This window comes from Carassius gibelio, chromosome A11 (genome assembly GCF_023724105.1).
Source record: "Carassius gibelio isolate Cgi1373 ecotype wild population from Czech Republic chromosome A11, carGib1.2-hapl.c, whole genome shotgun sequence".
Taxonomy (NCBI): Eukaryota; Metazoa; Chordata; class Actinopteri; order Cypriniformes; family Cyprinidae; genus Carassius; species Carassius gibelio.
Genome location: NC_068381.1, coordinates 957,786 through 977,372, shown reverse-complemented (window position 1 = coordinate 977,372; position 19,587 = coordinate 957,786). Strand labels below are relative to the sequence as shown.

General features: G+C 38.2%; 2 protein-coding genes across 5 annotated transcripts; one reads left to right on the top strand and one right to left on the bottom strand.

Moving 5' to 3' along the window:
* Positions 1-47: 47 nt before the first annotated feature.
* Positions 48-6,721, top strand: LOC128021935 (serine/arginine-rich splicing factor 11). Of its 4 annotated transcripts, none has more exons than XM_052609031.1 (12): positions 48-328; positions 1,445-1,578; positions 2,873-2,982; positions 3,057-3,146; positions 3,228-3,277; positions 4,196-4,326; positions 4,394-4,469; positions 4,547-4,660; positions 4,762-4,851; positions 5,702-5,794; positions 5,880-6,045; positions 6,120-6,721. In XM_052609031.1, the coding sequence occupies exons 1-12, from the start codon at positions 207-209 to the stop codon at positions 6,291-6,293; spliced, it is 1,350 nt and encodes a 449-aa protein (XP_052464991.1). In that variant the 5' UTR covers positions 48-206; the 3' UTR covers positions 6,294-6,721. The 4 variants fall into 4 exon arrangements, with proteins under 4 accessions (XP_052464991.1, XP_052464994.1, XP_052464993.1 ...); XM_052609034.1 differs by having other exon boundaries at positions 201-328; positions 1,488-1,578; XM_052609033.1 differs by lacking the exons at positions 48-328; positions 1,445-1,578 and adding exons at positions 1,638-2,454; positions 2,556-2,676.
* Positions 6,722-6,914: 193 nt separating this feature from the next.
* On the bottom strand, positions 6,915-18,700 carry LOC128021934 (ankyrin repeat domain-containing protein 13C-like). Its single transcript, XM_052609029.1, has 13 exons — positions 18,221-18,700; positions 16,038-16,079; positions 15,254-15,358; positions 12,505-12,590; positions 12,110-12,155; positions 11,439-11,505; positions 11,196-11,340; positions 10,979-11,110; positions 9,956-10,117; positions 9,788-9,867; positions 9,610-9,708; positions 9,417-9,517; positions 6,915-7,979 (listed from the first exon to the last, which is right to left on the bottom strand). Exons 1-13 carry the CDS (start codon positions 18,504-18,506, stop codon positions 7,849-7,851), a joined length of 1,482 nt encoding a protein of 493 aa, XP_052464989.1. The 5' UTR covers positions 18,507-18,700; the 3' UTR covers positions 6,915-7,848.
* Between the last annotated feature and the right edge of the window lie 887 nt (positions 18,701-19,587).

Here is a 19,587-nt window from a genome sequence, read left to right as displayed (position 1 = left end):
CGATTGTACGTTTCTATAACGCGCCCTGAGGACTTGTATTTTGAAATCGACCCCGTGCGCCGCCATGTTCCAGCGAGCACGCGCGCCATTAGACACAGCCGCAGGCCGCGAGACGGTTGACTCGGTTCGCTGAGGAGAAATCCAGCGAGAATCGCGCTTCTACCGCACGGATTTAAATGTCTATCGATTGACACTCGTCAGCCACAATGACGTCCAGCACCAGTGTGATCCAGGTGACGAACGTGTCGCCGAGCAGCACCGCGGAGCAGATGCGAACCCTGTTCGGCTTCATCGGAACCATCGACGAGCTCAGACTCTTTCCTCCAGAGTGAGTAGAAAGCGCTCAAAAACACGCCCATCAGGAAACAAAAACACCAAAATACGTGTATTTCATAAGAGAGAGAACTAACGTTATATAACACGCGTGAATATATTCATCCCGGTTAACGTTACATATAAATCTAACGTCAGGGTTTCACATCAAAACCCGCCAATCGCGTTCAGGCGTTAAAATACACGCTTTTTTGGCGGGGTTCCACATTTAAAACACTCATTAAATATTTCTCGATCAACTGACGATACACAATCAAGAACTCGGCAGTTCAACTGCTTTTCATCATGTTTACTCGTAATCTAGTTAATCGTTTATCACCAGGCCTCCTCGGGATGAATTCTGACGATTAAAACACTAATTATTGGTGTTTTATGCGCTTATTAGAGCGTAGTTTCGCTTCATTGTTCAAAGCGCCATGCGTCGTTTAACAGACGTACGCGATGACGTCACACGCTCATAGGTTTCCGTAGGTCTTTAAAAAAGCTTTTTAAGTCCCCCTTCAACAAATCAAGGACAGAAGCAGAACGTTATTTAAAAGTAACTGAGATTGCTCTTACATTGCGTTTTCAAAATCTAAAGAAACATTTATAGGTCATGTATTGTGTTGTATTCAATTTAAATGTCTGTAATGTGATTATTTACTTGGTCTTGAAGGGTAGAGCGACGTACTAAAAATGAGTTTGCAGTATTCCGCACAGGCCAGTAGGTGGCGACGTCACTTTATAAACAACAGCTTCACTAAACGTGTAGTTTACGTAAAGACAATAATGGAATCGTTTTCAAACACTTGAGCTTTGACACCCGTTGTCTAAAGCTTGTATGTTGGCGTGTAAATGTCCTGCCCAACACATGAAAAGCATTCAGTTTAAGCTCAGGAACACCGATGCGTGCCGTTTCCAGGCCTGGCGTCTGATTGTAGGTTCTCCACTAGCTAACTTCTGTTCTGTGCTTCTGTTGTGTTCCACCATCGAAAAGCGTCTGGCGTGGTCATATCTGCAGTGAAGGTAGGCCGTCGGCGGAGCTAAGACCGAGCCCAGGTGCTGAAGCGTGACTGTTTGACTGCAGAGCCTTGTGTGTACATCTCGCAAAAGCATCTATATTTTCTTTCAGTGATTCTCCCTTGCCTGTGACTTCACGTGTGTGTTTTGTAAAGTTCGCCGAGCCGGAGTGCGTCGGAGTGTCCCAGCATCTGACCAACACGGTGTTCGTGGACCGAGCCCTGATCGTCGTCCCCTTCGCCGAAGGTTTGTGCAGCTCTCTGTCCATCTTCCCGTTCATCCTGCGATCCATCCCTTCGCTGTAGCAGGTGTATATCCCAGAAGCCCGAGGGGCAGGAGCGGATGTTTAACTCACTGCCTCCATTAAACTTTTCTCTTTGTCATTTGTGTGTGTGATTTTATAGAGCCGGCAGATGTCTGAGAGTGACCCTGTAGACAAATAAACACGGCCGGCCGGTCCACGTGTTTCCCTGCAGTAAACTAGTATCACAGACAGAGATAATCGCTCTGTTCAAGCACTGCACTCATGTTTAGACTCAGAGAATCTTTCTGCATTGCATGCTAATAAAGTACGGTAAGATGCGCTGTAGTGCATGAGTGTTTAGCTCAGCGCGTTTGATAGGGCTTTCCTCTGCGATTGTGATCTCTCTCCAACATCCCTGTAACATTATCAGCCGCTTTTAGCTTGTTTTTATGAGTAAGAGTCAGGTCTAGAATGCTTTTGTTCCTCTCCACATGACTGAAAAGGCCTGAGAAGCTTTTTAACGGTCGTTTCTGTTTTTTGTTGTTGTGTTTTCCAGTTTTTTCCCTGGTTCTGCACGTCCTGTAAACCAGGCCCAGCAGAAAATGCCACCCAACAGTTTTGTCTCCTGCAGCTTGTCTCTCTCTCATATTCTCTCTCTCTCTCTCTCTCTCTCTCTCTCTCTCTCTCTCGTGTGTGTGTGTGTGTGTGTGTGTGAGAGATGTATTAATTCCAGAGGCTCTCACCAAACATTAAGTCGTTTAACTCTAGTTCTGTTCCTCTTCAGCATTTGACACACACACACAGAGTTTAGTTTTGGAAGTTTATTCTGTTTCAGATCAGCTTTAGCTCGTAAAGCGATGTTATTTGCATTGGTAATGGTAAGTCATGTCATCAGTGGATTGATGAACTGTCATGTGATGCTGACACCCGAATCATAAACTCTGTTTTGTCTATCTTGATGTCTCTGTGTGCTTTATAGCGAAGCAGCCGACCTGAATCGCTTGTTCATTATACCACTTATGAAACTTGAGAGCACATCCCAGTGGAGATCCGGCTGTGCTTGCTTACATTTGGTTCATGACTTAAAAAATCAAGTTCAGGTGATAACATCTTGGCAGTGTGTCTAGTGTCATTTCCTTTTCTTGTAGTACTGTGCACTATTTGTTAAGGGACCTCATGTGTTAGCTTCCTCTGACGAAGCGAGTTCTGAAGTCAGAGCAAATGTAAAGAGAAAGTCTGTCTGTGTGTGGTGTGAGAAGCGTGGCGTGCTCTGATTGGGCCGTTTCCGTCCTGCAGGAGTGATTCCTGACGAATCCAAGGCTCTGTCGCTGCTGGCTCCAGCCAATGCCGTCGCAGGATTGCTGCCCGGAGGCGGGCTCCTCCCGACACCCAACCCCGTCACATCTGTGAGTGTCAGTCAGTGTCTCCAGACGAGCGGCGCTCTGCTCTGTAATCATGCTGAGGTTTTGTCTGTCCTCAGATGGGTGGTGTTTCTCTTGGAGGTCTTGGAGGGCCGAACTTGGACCCCATGGCAGCTCTGGCCCTGGCGGCACCCAATATAAACACTCAGGTTTGACGCCTCTCGGCTCCTTCATCAAAGACCCTGCTACAGAACTATTTGAACTGATGGTTGATGTGTTTTTCTTCGTAGGCTTTGTCAGCCGAGCAGCTTATGAAGCTGATGGCATCCATAGACCCCAAGTAAGTCCTTCAGTGTCAAGCGTTTACTCTGGTTTTAGGATTATTATTATTTATTTATTTTATTTTTTCAACTTTTGTGGATCACGTTTTATTGGTGAATAAAATGTAACCATGTCTTATTAATTGAAATTCCGAAACACAAAATTTCAAGACCTTGTGAAATCTTTGTTTTTATCACAAATAAAAATTTTTTTTTATTTTTTTAGTTATTATTATTTTTTTTTTTGCACCCTTGATTTTTTTCCTAAAATCTAATAGCATGTTTAATTAATTGAAATTATACATTCAACAATATTAAGTTTAACAAAAAAAATCACGTCGCTATGAAATCACTTTTTTTTTTAAGTGTAGTTTTATTTTCCTGGATTTCATAATTTCTGTTTTAATTCATTTATTTTTTTACATAAACCATTAGAAGTACGTCTAAGCAACTGAATTCATAAACTTTAATATTTATAAAATCTTTACAATAAAAGCCATATGAAAGTTTTTTTTTTGTGTAGAAACTAAATTTTTTCATCTTTTAATGCTGATAATCAAATGAAGTCATAAAATTTTTTTTAATAATCGTTGTAATCAAATTAATATTTTCAAATTAGTGTTTTAATTTGATTTTATATTTTCATAGTACAGTACTAATTTTATTTTTCATAATGTCAAAGTAAAACGATCTTTTGGTGCTTTCATGTGAAGAGCTTTTGATGTTTTCTAAAATTAAACGCTGAAATACTCACTGCTCGATCACACAGAGGCACACAGATCACATATTTCTATTTATATCGAGAGTGTTCTCCTTTTCTTACGCTTTATTCGTCTGAAACTGTCCCATTGTTGAGATCCTCACAGTTATCCTGTGAATCCCATTCTAATGTGTGACTGCTTCAGCATGTTCTCCTCCGTCTCTCGCTGTGATTCCAGGCTGAATCATCTGGCCTCGGGGCTCAACCTGAGCTCTGGACTGAAGACAGACTCCAACAAAGAGATCGAAGAAGCCATGAAGAGAGTGAGAGAAGCGCAGTCTCTGATCTCCGCCGCCATCGAGCCCGGAAGTGAGTGTCTTAGGTGCTAGATCAGGGAAACTGAAAGGACACTGTGCTAAAGATATTGCTTCCTCAGGTAAGAAGGATGATAAACGCAAGCGCTCCAGGTCCAGATCCCGGCGCAGGAGGTCCAGGTCCCGCTCCAGACACAGGTTTGTGGAGTCGTCTCGATCGTTCGGCTGAGATGCATGTGTGATCAGGGTCTGATGTGCGTTTGCTGTGAGCGCAGGAGGTCTAAGAGTCACTCCAGACGCAGATCTGGCTCCAGGAGCAGGAGGAGGTCCAAGAGCCCCAGGAGGAGGAAGTCTCACTCCAGGGACCGCGGCAGACGCTCCAGGTCCAGGTGAGGACGGGTGAAAGCATCTCAAGCTGTTCAGTCAAGTAGCGTACGGTGAAATCTCTTGACTGTCGTCGACTGGATCTTTGTGTTTGTTTCTGGTGTAGAGATCGGAGGAAGGATGACAAGAGCAGAAAACGTTCAAAGACTCCACCCAAGAGCTACAGCAGCGCCAGACGCTCCCGCAGCACCAGCCGGTGAGTGCCAGAAAACACCTCCAGTTCATAATCAGGAAGCCTGCTCACAAGATAAATCCATGTCAACCCAAGAAAAAGAATTGCCTTTGTGTGATTTATTGGTTTCTATTTTTTATGAATGTTTTAACACAGAAACTTCATAAATTGACTTTTTTTTAATGCATCTTGGAATAATATTAGAATTCATCCTATTTCAAAGATTGTGTATAATGTCTATATATTGTTAAATCACTGCATACAATTGATTTAAATTGTTACTTTTGAGTTTTCCATGAATGTAGCCTTTGATGCTGATCTGGCATAAAACTATACAAAGTTTAACAAATACATTTTTAACTTTTTTATATTTTCCCAAATTCTGTGATTTCAGTTTTAATTAAAATTTTCCCCCTTTTGGTTTGCATTTTAATTGTTTTAATAACTTTAACTATTTAGTAAGTTAATTTATACACTATTAGAGCGTTATAAAATATTTTATCTTAAGTGAGTTTTGATTTTTAGATTTATGATTTAATACAATTTAGTAAAAAAAAAAATAAAAAAAAAAATATATATACACTTTATTATTTTGGCTCCATAGGTTTACTGTTAAAATAAAAACATGAACTAAAAAATCCTCAGCATTTTATTATTATCTTTACTCTAAGTCTACTCCGTAAAATGGTCAAATACGACGCCCTTTGAGTTTCAGACTTAGTATTTCAGAGCAATATTCTGTCAAACCCTGGAGTCTTGTCCTGGAAGTTTGTCATTCCAGCCTTGGGTTTTCATCTTTAAAAGCACAGTGATTTAATGTGGAAGTAAAAGACCGTGGTTTAGATCAGATGGAAACGAATGTGTCTTCCTCCAGCAAACGGCACAGGAGAAGTCGCAGCGCGTCTCGATCACCGAAGAAGTCACGATCTCCCAAGAGGAAACTGTCCCGCTCGCCGTCTCCTCGCAGGTAACACACACACACACACACACACACACACATGATCACGCTTCCTTCCTCAGACCCACTTTAACCTGGAAACACTCTCTCTCAGACACAAGAAAGAGAAAAAGAAGGACAAAGACCGTGAGCGAGACCGGAAGGACGACTGGGACAGAAATCGGGACAAAAGAGAACGTTCCGACAGCAAGAAGAGCAAAGACAAGGACCGAGACAGAGACAGAGACAGGAAGTCCGACAGCGAGAAGGGAGATGTGAAGGTACCTCTGTCTATCCGGTCAACAGCTGTGTTCACGCTCCAGTCCGGCTTCTGAGTCCTGTCTCTGTTCCGCAGGTGACCAGGGACTACGACGAGGAGGAGCAGGGCTACGACAGCGAGCACGAGAGGAACTCGGACGCCGTCTCGTCGCCGCACGCTAAAGAGCTCCGAGCGGACAGCGCAGGCCGCGGAGAGTCAGACGGACACAGTGAAGACCAGCGAGACGAAGACATGGACATGAGCGACTGAAGCAGTGTTCCAGTTCAGACCGGATCATTCCTTCGAGTTTCAGAATCTGCTGTGTGTTCTAGAGCGGTTTCTTCTCTCGCGGAACGATCTTATCCTGTATATTTAGTGTAGGCTATGTCTGTTAGCAGTTTCTATTTAAAGAAATCACCCTCTAATTAAAAGTGCTTGGATAACATTGTCAAGCCTTGTTTTTTTTGTTTTGTTTTTTAAAATGGAATTGCATTTGTTTTTTATAGTTAGCCTGAGTTGGTTTGTCATTTTAAACTCGTTTGTGGAATTTCGCGTAAACTGATTAACTTTTTTTCTTGCGGGTCATTCACAGTCTGTTTTTCTGTAGTGAACTCGCAAGACTGTCTTTTGCGAAGAAAATGACTTCTGTGTACTGTTTGCGATGTTATGAATTTAAAATAAAACTTCGTATAAAATTCTAGTCTGTCTGTTCCTTCGAAACCAAGGAGCATTCGTCCAAGAGTCTGTTTTCAGCTTGTAGAGCCAAAGATCATTTTATAAGTTTTGCGGTAATTGAATACAAATATTATAAACCGTATCAATTAAGCCAGTTTTTTGTGTGCAAAATTCTGAATATAATATTCTAATAAAGACAATTGGACCCCAACAAAGAACTGATATGTGGACATTTTATTAATTACAATTCGTCATGTAAAAGTGCAGCAGGTTCATACAAGGTTCCTGCTGTACATCCGGGAGCTCAATGCATCATGGGAGAAAATCTGAAGAGTACTGAAGGCAGAAAGCAACTCTAAAGGCAGCATCAAACACAGGAAGAATAAAAAAGGAATACAGCAAGTTTCCACACTAGCCAGTAGTGCGTCAGGGAAGCGTTGCAGCTGGTTTCCATTCGGAGAAGGAAAAACGAAACGAGACACTAAAAGAGGAAACTGTCCAATGGGATATTGCTGGTGCAAACATGACAAGCTCCACATATAAAACACGTCTCTGGAACATTTTACACCATCTCAATAAACATACTCGTCGATTATACTACATTGGAAAACATATTTAAATTTGAATTATTTACATCCATCTATCAAGGTCAAAATAAAGAGAGCGTCCCGTCCATCGCAACATTTCTGCTACATTCACATCCCGTCCTGTACCATCCATAAACGCTAGGATGAGAGAAAGCAAATGATCCGAACAAGCCCGTTTCCCATAATGCAGCAAGCAAAAGAACTGGAGGAGGAAGTGGTATTTACACAGAAATGTACATATACATTGCTTTCTGTGACGGGTTTTAAATCATATACAGACGCCAAGTTTACACGCTTCCTTAAAGTGAAGTATACAAGTTTGTAACAAAGATATATATATATGAAAACGTGGCTTGTGTAATAATTTATAATGCCGTATTCCCTGCCAGTTACACAGAGGGGATGTGAAGCGACGCGCTCCGTGTTTCTGGTGAGGAGCTCGGTCCAGAGCTTCATCATGTAGTGATGCACGATCCCTTAGTGTCCACATGACATCTAGTGTGTCCTCTCCACCTGCGACGTCTGGAGGGAGATGGAGATGGATGAAGGGTGACGCGGGACGCTCAGAGGTCTGGGAAGCGGCTGGGATCCTCCTTGTAGTCGTTGGGAATCGTAAAAATGGAGTTGTCGAACTCGTCGTAACGGAACTCCTGAAAGGTCACGGTGGCAGTGATGGTGGGGAAAACAGGGATGTCTGGAAGAGAAGCACACCGTCATCATCATCATCAGAACATACAGTATGGAGATTCTAATGCACCCAGCTTCCACATGAATCAATATTCATTTTACGGCCAAATGTGCCATCACTGCATTAAATCATCTTCACAAGATTTTACTAAATCCTGAAGAACCAAACAAGTAACTATTATAAAACTAAACTGACATTCTAGTTAATTGTGCAGTAGTGTATTTTTTCAGGTTATTTTGTTTACAGTTTATTAGTTAGCATTGTGTTTTTAAAGCTTATTAGTTTACAATGTTTGTTTTTTTAACAGTTTATTAGTTACAATGTTTTTTTGTTTTTTTTTACAGTTTTTTAGTTACAATGTTTTCTTAGTTTATTAGTTTACTATGTTTTTTACAGTTTATTAGTTTAAAATGTTATTTTTTTACAGCTTTTTAGTTACAATGTATTTTTTACAGTTTATTCGTTTACAATGTTGTTGTTTTTTTTACAGTTTATTATTTACAATGTTTTTTTTTTTACAGTTTATTAGTTTACAATGCATTTTTTACAGTTTTTTATTTACAATGTATTTTTACAGTTTATTAGTTTAAAATGATTTTTTTTTACAGTTTATTAGTTTACAATGCATTTTTTACAGTTTTTTATTTACAATGTATTTTTACAGTTTATTAGTTTACAATGTTTTTTTTTACAGTTTTAGATTACGATGTACTTTTACAGTTTATTAGTTAATTTGGTTTTTACAGTTTATTATTACAATGTATTTTTACAGATAAGGATGTATTTTTTTTTACAGTTCAACAGTTTACGATGTATTTTTAATTTTTATTAGTTTGAATTGTATTTTTACAGTTTATTAGTTTACAATGAATTTGTTTTACAGTTTATTAACTACGCATTAATCATCGGCCGATATATATCGGAGCACCCCTAATATCAATGCGTTGTGAATTAACATGAACAGTTATTTTTATTAATATTAACAAATAATAAAAATGCTGTAAAAATATAATGCTAATTGTTATTTTATGTTCACTAATGTATTAACTATTGTTTAAGTGCTGAGATTTCTTAAAACAAATTTTTAAAATTAAGTTTCAACCTCGTACGTATGACCTTGTGATGAACATACAAGAAGATATTCTGAAGATTGCTGGTAATCAAACAGTTAGTGGTTCCCACTGACTTCCATATTAGGAAAAAAACACTATGTAAGTCAATGGGAACCACCAACTGTTTGATTACCAGCAGTCTTCAAAACATCTTATTTTATGTTCAACATAAGAAAGAAACTCATACAGGTTTGTAACGACATGAGGGTGAGTAAATGATGACAATTTTCATTTTTGGGTGAACCATCCCTTTAAAACTAGTCAGTAATTACTGTAATTCCCACAACATTCTGAAAAATTGTGGAATCATTCTGAAAGTGAGTCTGTTTACCTAGTTTGACAGGAAACCCAGGCGGAAGTTTCATCTGAACAAATTCTCTGAGTTTATTGAAGTGCTTGAAGGGTGCGATGACCTCCAAAACGTTTAACAGCCTGTAAAACAAGTGAGACGAGATGTGATCAGTATCAGACCCCACACAGACGTGGAGACGTGGACCGGAGTCTGCTGGACGCGGGACACTCACGACTCGATGCCCAGAGGGAAGTCCTGACTCATGGCTACGGTTGCTTTGAAGTTCTTCTTGTTCTCTTTGCACACGAGCTCTCGGCCCAGATGAGGAGCCCTAGAAGAGAGCAGACACAGGACATGAGCCTCCAGACGCTCTCCTCACATGTGTCTGAGTGTGAGGGAGTCTGACGTACTTCCCCGTCTCGCCGGTGATGTACTCCTCCCAGGAGATGGTGTTCGGAGACGGAGCGGTCAGCGACTGACGCCTCACCGGCTGACACACACAGGTTCAAATACACACAGTTCATCCATGATCTATATTTACTGTTAAAAAACCAGAAACCCTGCAGAAGCGAACTGACCTCGAAGCTCTGCTCGATGATACTCCCTCCTTTGCTGAAGCTCTCCATGATGGCCTTGTTCCTCAGGATGTCCTCCTCGCTCAGGTGCTCGCGTCTCTTCCTGGACTCCAGAACCAGGCCGTTCACCATGTAGAAATCCGCCAGGAAATTCCCCACTCGCTCCTGCGGGAATGAGACGAGAGAGAACATACTCCTCACATTCAATCAGGTACTTTCATTCACAGCTCATATTTCCCAGCTTAACTTTTAAGAGCAGTTTTTCTAACTTTTTTTGACATATGGTTCACCTTTTATGACAGGTTCTCACATTTAATCAAGTTCAATTGCAATAATAAGACGATATAGAGCTGGTACAACCAAATTAAATCAGTATCAACACAGAAGCTGCATTTACACTGCAATTGCAACTACATAAACAATGCTATAGATTAATGTTTTAAAGATACTGATACTGAAATGTATTTTTAATAATTAAATATTTTAATAACTCATTTTTAAACTGAAATCGAGAAGTTGGCAGCAAGTCACTGTCTTAATAAGTGAGTCGTTGAATCATTCACTCAACCAATTCATTCAAAACAACTGATTCATTCTGAAACAAAGTGACTCTTTAAATGAATCTTTTCATCACAGAATGTTCACATCATCACGTGTCGCTCGTAGAGCAATTTTCAAAATAGAGAAACAACAGACAATACTGTGTCAGAAATGCAGTTAAAATGACCCCAAAATTCTAAATATGGGTCAAAAAATGCGCCTGTATGAGTTTGATTCATATATTTCCACATGATACGCTATAAGTAGGAGTGGTGTTTCTTCCCAAATGTGATTAATGCCCATTTTAAACCCGTTCACTTTCTGCGATTCTAATTCAGACGCTGCTTCTGCAAACAATGCATGTAATAAATAATATTTTTAGGGTCACTGCTTTTGAACACAGTAATTCTCCAAACGATCTCTTGGTTCTCAGCCCAAATGTATAAGTGATTAATGATGTAATTGATTGGAGCGGATGATGCGTACGGTCTTGTCCTCTCGGAAGAGCCAGCCGGTCTGAGCGCGAGAGAAGGTGATGGATTTGGTGGAGAGCGTGGCGGAGTAGATGTCGCTGCTCATCAGGATGTCCACCTCCTCCTCCGTCTCCATCTCTGACTCCTGAAACACACACACACACACACACGTGTTACACACACCGTCCGGCGCAGAACACGCGTGACGAGCGAGCAGACGGAGCACGTGCCTCGTGGTGGATCCGCTGATAAACCTTCTGCTCGTTGTCCAGAACCACGAAGGACTCGGAGGGAGCAGCGTCTCCACAGAAGATGAAGCTCAGGTCTCCTCGCTGACACTTCATATCACTGAAGTCTATCAGTGTCGTGTCCAGACTACACACACACACACACACGAGTCAGGAAAATTCTTTTTAGGAAACTCTCCAGGATTGTTTAGAATTTTCCTGTTTCTGGAAATGTTCCAGACGTACCGGATGTTGATGCCCTGTTTGTAGATCTTGCAGGTGTCGGAGGGTAAGATCCGTGAGAGTAAAGGCACTGAGGAAGAGAAATCAACGTCAGCACGTCTGAGAAGAAACAGATTCAACAGAGAAACAGACCTGACGGAAAACAAGCCACCGCTTCAGTCACATTCATTACCGTTTAATGACTCTGAACTAAATCTCTAAACACAACCGAGATAAAAAAATGATATTAATATGAATAATATTTTAGATTCAGATTATCTCGCCACAATTCCCATGGAGAAATCAGGAAGTATCAAGATTATTACTGTTTACTAAAACTGGAAATAAAAGTTAATGCATAAAAATTATAATAATAGTAAAAATTCTTTAAAAAAAAAATCTAATTTCAAAATATTAACAAAAATATAAGTATATCAATGATACTTTTGGATTATTATCATTACATTTGCAAAACTAAAAACTACACTTTTCACGTCTCTCTCTCTCTCTCACACACACACACACTCGCTCTCTCTCTCTCTCACACACACACACACACTCTCTCTCTCTCTCTCTCTCTCACACACACACACACACACTCTCTCTCACACAGACACACACACACTCGCTCTCTCTCTCTCTCTCTCACACACACACACTCTCTCTCTCTCGCTCTCTCTCACACACACACTCACCCCAGCTCTGGAAATCCCAGTGCAGCTCCAGATAGAAGTCCCCCAGCTACAGAAGATCATCACACATTACTGACAGCAGTGACACAAATGATAAACAATACTTTCAACATCTTTCTTTACAATACCAAAATATAGCACTTATAATATATATCACATTTCCTCATTTTAAATGCATTCTTATTCATTATATATTTATTTATTGCTATTAATAGATATTAAAATTTATTAATAATTCTTACAGTAATAAAACCTCAATACAGTGGGTAAATTATGCTTTTCAACCTGCTGATTTTCTAAGTTTTACTTACAAAGAAATGAAGACTCTATTAGTTTTATGTTAGGTTTATTTTAATGGAACCAAAACGTCACACGGGGACGTGTGTGTGTGTGTTTACCTCTTTTAGTGCTGTGAGCAGACGTGGTCTCTTGTCCTCCACACTCTCTCGTGACTGCTGTTTTAGCTTCCTCAGCAGAGCCGTGACTGAAACACACACACACACACACACATAACATTATTACCTTCCCATGTCATCTGTCACCTGAAAATAATCAAATAATGATAATAGCTGTCTAAATACTGAAATATTATCAAAAGTACTGAAATAATATCAAAATACTGAAATATTATCAAAAGTACTGAAATATTATCAAAATACTGAAATACCACCGAAATACTGAAATATTATAAGTACTGAAATACCATCAAATACTGAAATATTAATTAAAATACTGAAATATTATCAAAAGTACTGAAATACCATCAAAATACTGAAATATTATCATAATGAAATACAATCAAAATACAATCAAAATCTTTTTTTCACTTTTTCACTTTTTAAAATACTGAAATATTATCATAATACTGAAATATTATCAAAATACTGAAATATTATAAAAAGTACTGAAATACCATCAAAATACTGAAATATTATCAAAATTCTGAAATATTATCAAAAGTACTGAAATATTATCAAAAGTACGGAAATACCATCAAAATACTGAAATATTATAAGAAGTACTGAAATACCATCAAAATACTGAAATATTATCATAATGAAATACAATCAAAATACAATCAAAATCTTTTTTTCACTTTTTCACTTTTTAAAATACTGAAATATCATAATACTGAAATATTATCAAAATACTGAAATATTATAAAAAGTACGGAAAACCATCAAAATACTGAAATATTATCAAAAGTACTGAAATACCATCAAAATTCTGAAATATTATCAAAAGTACTGAAATACCATCAAAAGAAATATCATTAAAAGGATTGTAGTAGTATCAAAGGTATTAAAACATTAATAAAAGTAATACAGTTGTATTAAATGTACTAAAATAGAATCAAAAGTACTAAAATGGTATGAAAATACTGAAATATTATAAAAAGTCCTGAAATACCATCAAAATACTGAAATACTATCAAAAGTACTGAAATACCATCAAAATACCGAAATATTATCAAAAGTACTGAAATACCATCAAAATACTGAAATATTATAAAAATACTGAAATATTATAAAAAGTACTGAAATACCATCAAAATACTGAAATACCATCAAAATACAGAAATATTATCAAAAGTACTGAAATACCATCAAAATACTGAAATATTATCAAAATACTGAAATATTATCAAAAGTACTGAAAGACCATCAAAATACTGAAATATTATCAAAAGAAATATCATTAAAAGGATTGTAGTAGTATCAAAGGTATTAAAACGGTAATAAAAGTAATACAATTGTATTAAATGTACTAAAATAGAATCAAAAGTACTAAAATGGTATGAAAATACTGAAATATTACAAAAAGTCCTGAAATACCATCATAAGTACTGAAATAGTATCAAAAGAAATAGTATTCAAATGATTTAAGTAATATCAAGAGTATCACAGTATAAAAAGTAAATTCTATCAAAAGTCATTAAAATAGTATAAAAAGTACTTAAATAGTATCAAAATAACAGAAATATAAAAGTAACTGAAATATTATGAAAAGTACTAAAAAATTATTAAAAGTACTGAAATATTTTTCAAGTTTACTGAAATATTATCGAAATTGAATAAATGTTATTAAACATATTGAAATAGTATTAAAAGTAATGAAAGAGTATCAGAAGTATTTAAATAATATAAAAATACTAACATTTGTGACCTGAATAAATGATCTCTCTATTGATGTGTGGTTTGTTCGGAGGACAATATTTGTCTGAGATACATATATTTGAAAATCTGGAATCTGAGGGAGTAAAAAAATCTAAATATTGAGGAAATCATCTTTAAAGTTGTTCAAATGAAGTTCTTAGCAATGCATATTAGTAATCAAAAATGAAGTTTTGATATATTTACGGTAGGAAATTTACTAAATATCTTCATGGAACAAGATCCTTAATTAATATCCTAATGTTTTTTGGCATAAAAGAAAAACTTTTATAATTTTGACTGCAGTGATTCGTATGCAGCGTCTCCTTTGTGTTATCATCATTATCATCATCACTGAGAAATTAATAACTTCATTCCACAACATACTAAGCCCTTAATATTATGCTAAATTATGTTTCTTTCTAAGATGCCTCCCAACATGTGAGATGCAGTAGAAGCGGTCCTAGGTGAAACACAACGGGAAATAAAACCGATTATCGGTCGACCGTTTCACAGATGTCAGTGTGTGAAGGTTTCACTCTGTTTTTCATTTCGATCAGACACACACTGATTCCTGTGCAAAGATCATTAGCTGAACGAGCTCTTCATTAACACAGACGGAGCATCGTTATGAGCTGATGAACACACATTAATGTTCACAGGACTTTCAGTGAACTAGCGCTGATGATGTAACGTAATCCAGAGAGAGATTTAATCTGACAGACACTCGTTTCATCTGGACTCCTGCTGTCCTTAATGAAGGAGATCAGAGCGGACACACACACACACACACACACACACACACACTCTCACTTTTACAATAATCAGTCCCTGTAACATTCAGCGTTATTGAAACAATTATTGTGCAGAACGAGTAAAGGGTGTTGGGAATTAAAAGTGCTTGCAGGATCCTTTAGTTAAATGTATAATACATCTAATATAAATATAATATAAAAATATTCCCAAACACTGTAAGAGTATATGGGTGCCGTACTCATCTGTCGGTCTCCGTAGCTGATGGCCTCGGCGAGTGGACTCCATCCCTGAGCGTTCTTCACCTTCACTGGTGCATTATGGGCCAGCAGCAGATGGGCACACTCTGAGGAGAGCAGATCAAGCTTCGTTACAGTCCTGAATGTTCACATCCATCGCTCTCATACACTAAACACAGCTACGCTCTCAAACTGTACACTTCTTCCAGTCAAACATTGTGTTCATGCATCGTTCTTCATAATAAAAGACCCTCACTTTGGCGTTTTATTATGCATTACAGATGTTTTAAGACACAGCAGAACCCTTTCACCCATCATAAAAAGACATGAATATGAGAATAAACAGCAGTGATAAACACTTCTGATGATATTTCTCATGTTCAAAAGCTGCTCTAAACACGTAACGCTCCAGAAACCTTTCAAGAACACACAACACACATGAACCATTCAATTACAATCTGTATTTAGACCATCAGCTGCTTTCAGAAACATGTACAGAGTGACGTCATGACAATTCCTCATACAGGAAAAAACTAATAACAAAAAATATTATAGTAAAGGATTGCGTATTTAGAGTAATAATAATGTAAGAACAACCATGAGAATGAGAAATAAAAAATGCAGAAGTCAAAGTGACGTGTTGACATGTGTGGTGTCCCTTACACTGAATCAGGGCTCTGCATTTCACACACACACACACACACACACACACACACACACACACACACACAGCGAGAGACAAACACCCAGTCAAGCATTCAGGTGTGTCAGAAGCGGGCGACTCACCTTTATGACCCATCATAACGGCCAGATGAAGGGGGGTGTTTCCTGTAACAGACGATACCGAGTCATTTACAACCATTTATTATTTTTAAATATGTCTGTATATCTTTCATTCCAGCTGAGTTAATCCCGATCAGGAGTGCTCGGTCACGCACGTGTAGAGACGCAGAGTGATGCAAGAGCATGAAAACAGGTAACACAGGTTAGAGAATCAAACCGGCTCACTGAGACGGACTCATAATCCATCATACAGAGAGAACACGAAACTAACGCATGAAACTAGCTTTAGTGCTGGCCGTCACGTTCTACGTCAATATAAGAATATCATTATGTTCTGAACGGTTGAAGTTCTAGATCATCGTTATTGATTGTTATGATGATCACCACATTTTTTGATGCATTAAGGTTCTAGACCAGCATGTTCTGGATTATTATGGCTCTGAATAGTACAGTTCTAGATCGCTGTGGGTTATTATGATTCTTATTAAGGCTCTAGATCAGCATGATTCTGGATTGCTATGACTGAATAGTTACTATTTGAAATCAACACGGTTAACAATGATTATAGTTCTTGATCACTTTATTATGTCTTTGAATAATAACAGTTCTAGATCATCATGATTCTGGATTAATGTGGCGATTAATAATTGATTACCACATTCAGACATTTAGGTTCTAGATCAGAATAGTCTGGATTTGTATAATTCTCAATTACTACATTTTTTAATTATTAAGGTTCTAGCTCAGCATGATTCTGGATTACTACGATTCTTGATCATCGTGTTTTGAGTAATTATGGTTCTAGATCAGCTCTGAATACAATTAATAACAACTGTAGATCACTGTGGTTCTAGACCAGCATGATTCTGTATAATCTAAATAATAACAGCTCTAGATGATAATTGTTCTGGATTGTTGTTATTCTCGATCAGCATGTTTTGATTCACTCTGGCTCTAGATCAGCTCTGGATACAATTAATAACTGTTATGGATCACTGTGGTTCTAGAAGAGCATGTTTCTGTATAATCTAAATAATAACGGTTCTAGATGATAATTGTTCTGAATTGATGTGATTCTTGATCAGCATGTTTTGAGTCACTCTGGCTCTAGATCAGCTCAGAATACAATTAATAACTGTAATGGATCACTGTGGTTCTAGACCAGCATGTTTCTGTATAATCTAAATAACAGCTCTAGATGATAATTGTTCTGAATTGTTGTGATTCTCGATCAACATGTTTTGAGTAATTATGGTTCTAGATCAGCTCTGAATACAATTAATAACAGCTGTAGGTCACTGTGGTTCTAGACTAGTATGTTTCTGTAAAATCTAAATAATAACGGCTCTAGGTGATAATTTTTCTGGATTGTTGTTATTCTCGATCAGCATGTTTTGAGTCACTCTGGTTCTAGATCAGCTCTGAATACAATTAATAACAGTTGTAGATCACTGTGGTTCTAGACAAGCAAGTTTCTGTATAATCTAAATAATAACGGCTCTATATGATAATTGTTCTGGATTCTCAATCAGCATGTTTTGAGTAATTATGGTTCTAGATCAGCTCTGAATACTAATAATAACAGTTGTAGATCACTGTGGTTCTAGACCAGCATGTTTCTGTATAATCTAAATAATAACGGCTCTAGATGATAATTGTTCTGGATTGTTGTGATTTTTGATCAGCATGTTTTGAGTAATTATGGTTCTAGATCAGCTCTGAATACAATTAACAACAGCTGTAGATCACTGTGGTTCTAGACGAGTATGTTTCTGTATAATCTAAATAATTACAGTTCTAGATTGTTCTGGATTGTTGTGATTCTTGATCAGCATGTTTTGAGTAATTATGGTTCTAGATCAGCTCTGAATACAATTAATAACAGCTGTAGATCACTGTGGTTCTAGACGAGTATGTTTCTGTATAATCGAATAACGGTTCTAGATGATACATTTTCTGGATTGTTGCAATTCTCGATCAGCATGTTTTGAGTAATTAAGGTTCTAGATCAGCTCTGAATACAATTAATAACAGCTGTAGATCACTGTGTTTCTAGATGAGCATGTTTCTGTATAATCTAAATAATAACAGTTCTAGATTGTTCTGGATTGTTGTGATTGTCGATCAGCATGTTTTGAGTCACTCTGGTTCTAGATCAGCTCTGAATGAAGTCAGATCGCTCTCACCGTGCACGTCTTTCTGCGCGATGTTCTGTGTCCGGATGAGCGAGGACAGCCTCCGCACGTCCCCGCGGAACACGCACTCATGCACGGGGTACGCGCCGTCAGTGTCGCCGCTGCTCTGGTTCTGCTGCGAGCTGGAGCGGAGGATCTTGTGGTTTCCGCCGCTGAGGATCTTGCTGCTCCGGTGGGCTTTGATCGGCCCGGTGGCGGCCGGCTCCTCGTCCGGTTCCAGCAGATCCAAACCCGCCTTGCGCTCTTTGCGCACCGAGCGGATCTTCTCTCCGGTCATATTTACACAGATGAACGGTGGACAGCAGCAGCCCGCACAACATGAACACTGTCCGGTGACTCAACGGAGACGGACGGGAATGAAACACACACCGGAGCGACGCATCGAACGGTAAACAAACGACACACACTCACACACCCTTTGAGGAAGAGCCATCTGCCATATTCCGCTCGCACTCTCGCGAGAATCATGGGCGGGTTTAATGAACATAGCTCAGAGTCTCGCGAGAACGAGGGGACACCCTCATGCATCCATCGAAACGATCCTCTCTACTCTCGCGAGAGCGGGGAGATTAAAGAGATTGGTTAGTCTCGCGAGAGTAGGCAAATATGCCTGGCAAGCCTTCGTTTGTTCAGCCTACGCAAATTTACTGAGATTTTTGGCCCTTTTTTAATCTATTATCTATTTATCTATTATCTATTATTTATTATTATATTATTTATTATCAAAAAGAAAATCAATATAGTGAAGATTTATTTTTGGCATTTTTGCCTTTATTCAGACAGGATTTTTATTTATTATTATATTACATGTTATTATTATATCAGCACATTTTATTTATTATATATTATTTTAATATTATTATATGATTATTTTAATATGTGATATTTATTATATCGGTATAAAATCAGTATATTTAGAATTTATTTTTGGCCTATTTGCCATTATGTAGTTTTTTTTATTATTATTATATTATTTATTATTAGTATAAAAATCGCACAATAGATTCCGTATATTGCAGATTTATTTTTCCTGTGTTGTTAGGACTCACATGCACCAGACACAAGGTCACTCACTGAATCCTAAATAAATTATTTAAAATAAAGAAAGTAAAATTCCTATGAAAACATGACGTGACCTCTACACTCTTGATAAATTAATAAAAGCTGAAAGTGCAGTCAGGTTGATGTGTGCCAGCGTTTGACCCGTGAGTGACCGCCACAGCAGTGAGTTCAGATCATTTCAGTGCAGCGGTCAAACACTGGACCTGTCCTCTGTCCTCTTCTTCTTCTTCAGCACACACACACACACACACACACACTGAGTCAAAACTGAGTCAGACTCACATCCAATGGAGGCT

Coding starts and splice junctions, on each gene's coding strand:
- LOC128021935 (XM_052609031.1), top strand. CDS start 207: ATGACGTCCAGCACCAGTGTGATCCAGGTGACGAACGTGTCGCCGAGC. Junction 3,278..4,195: donor ATGGCATCCATAGACCCCAA/GTAAGTCCTTCA, acceptor CTGTGATTCCAG/GCTGAATCATCTGGCCTCGG. Junction 5,795..5,879: donor CGCTCGCCGTCTCCTCGCAG/GTAACACACACA, acceptor ACTCTCTCTCAG/ACACAAGAAAGAGAAAAAGA.
- LOC128021934 (XM_052609029.1), bottom strand. CDS start 18,506: ATGACCGGAGAGAAGATCCGCTCGGTGCGCAAAGAGCGCAAGGCGGGT. Junction 11,341..11,438: donor AAACAGGGCATCAACATCCG/GTACGTCTGGAA, acceptor GTGTGTGTGTAG/TCTGGACACGACACTGATAG. Junction 9,868..9,955: donor TCATCGAGCAGAGCTTCGAG/GTCAGTTCGCTT, acceptor TGTGTGTGTCAG/CCGGTGAGGCGTCAGTCGCT.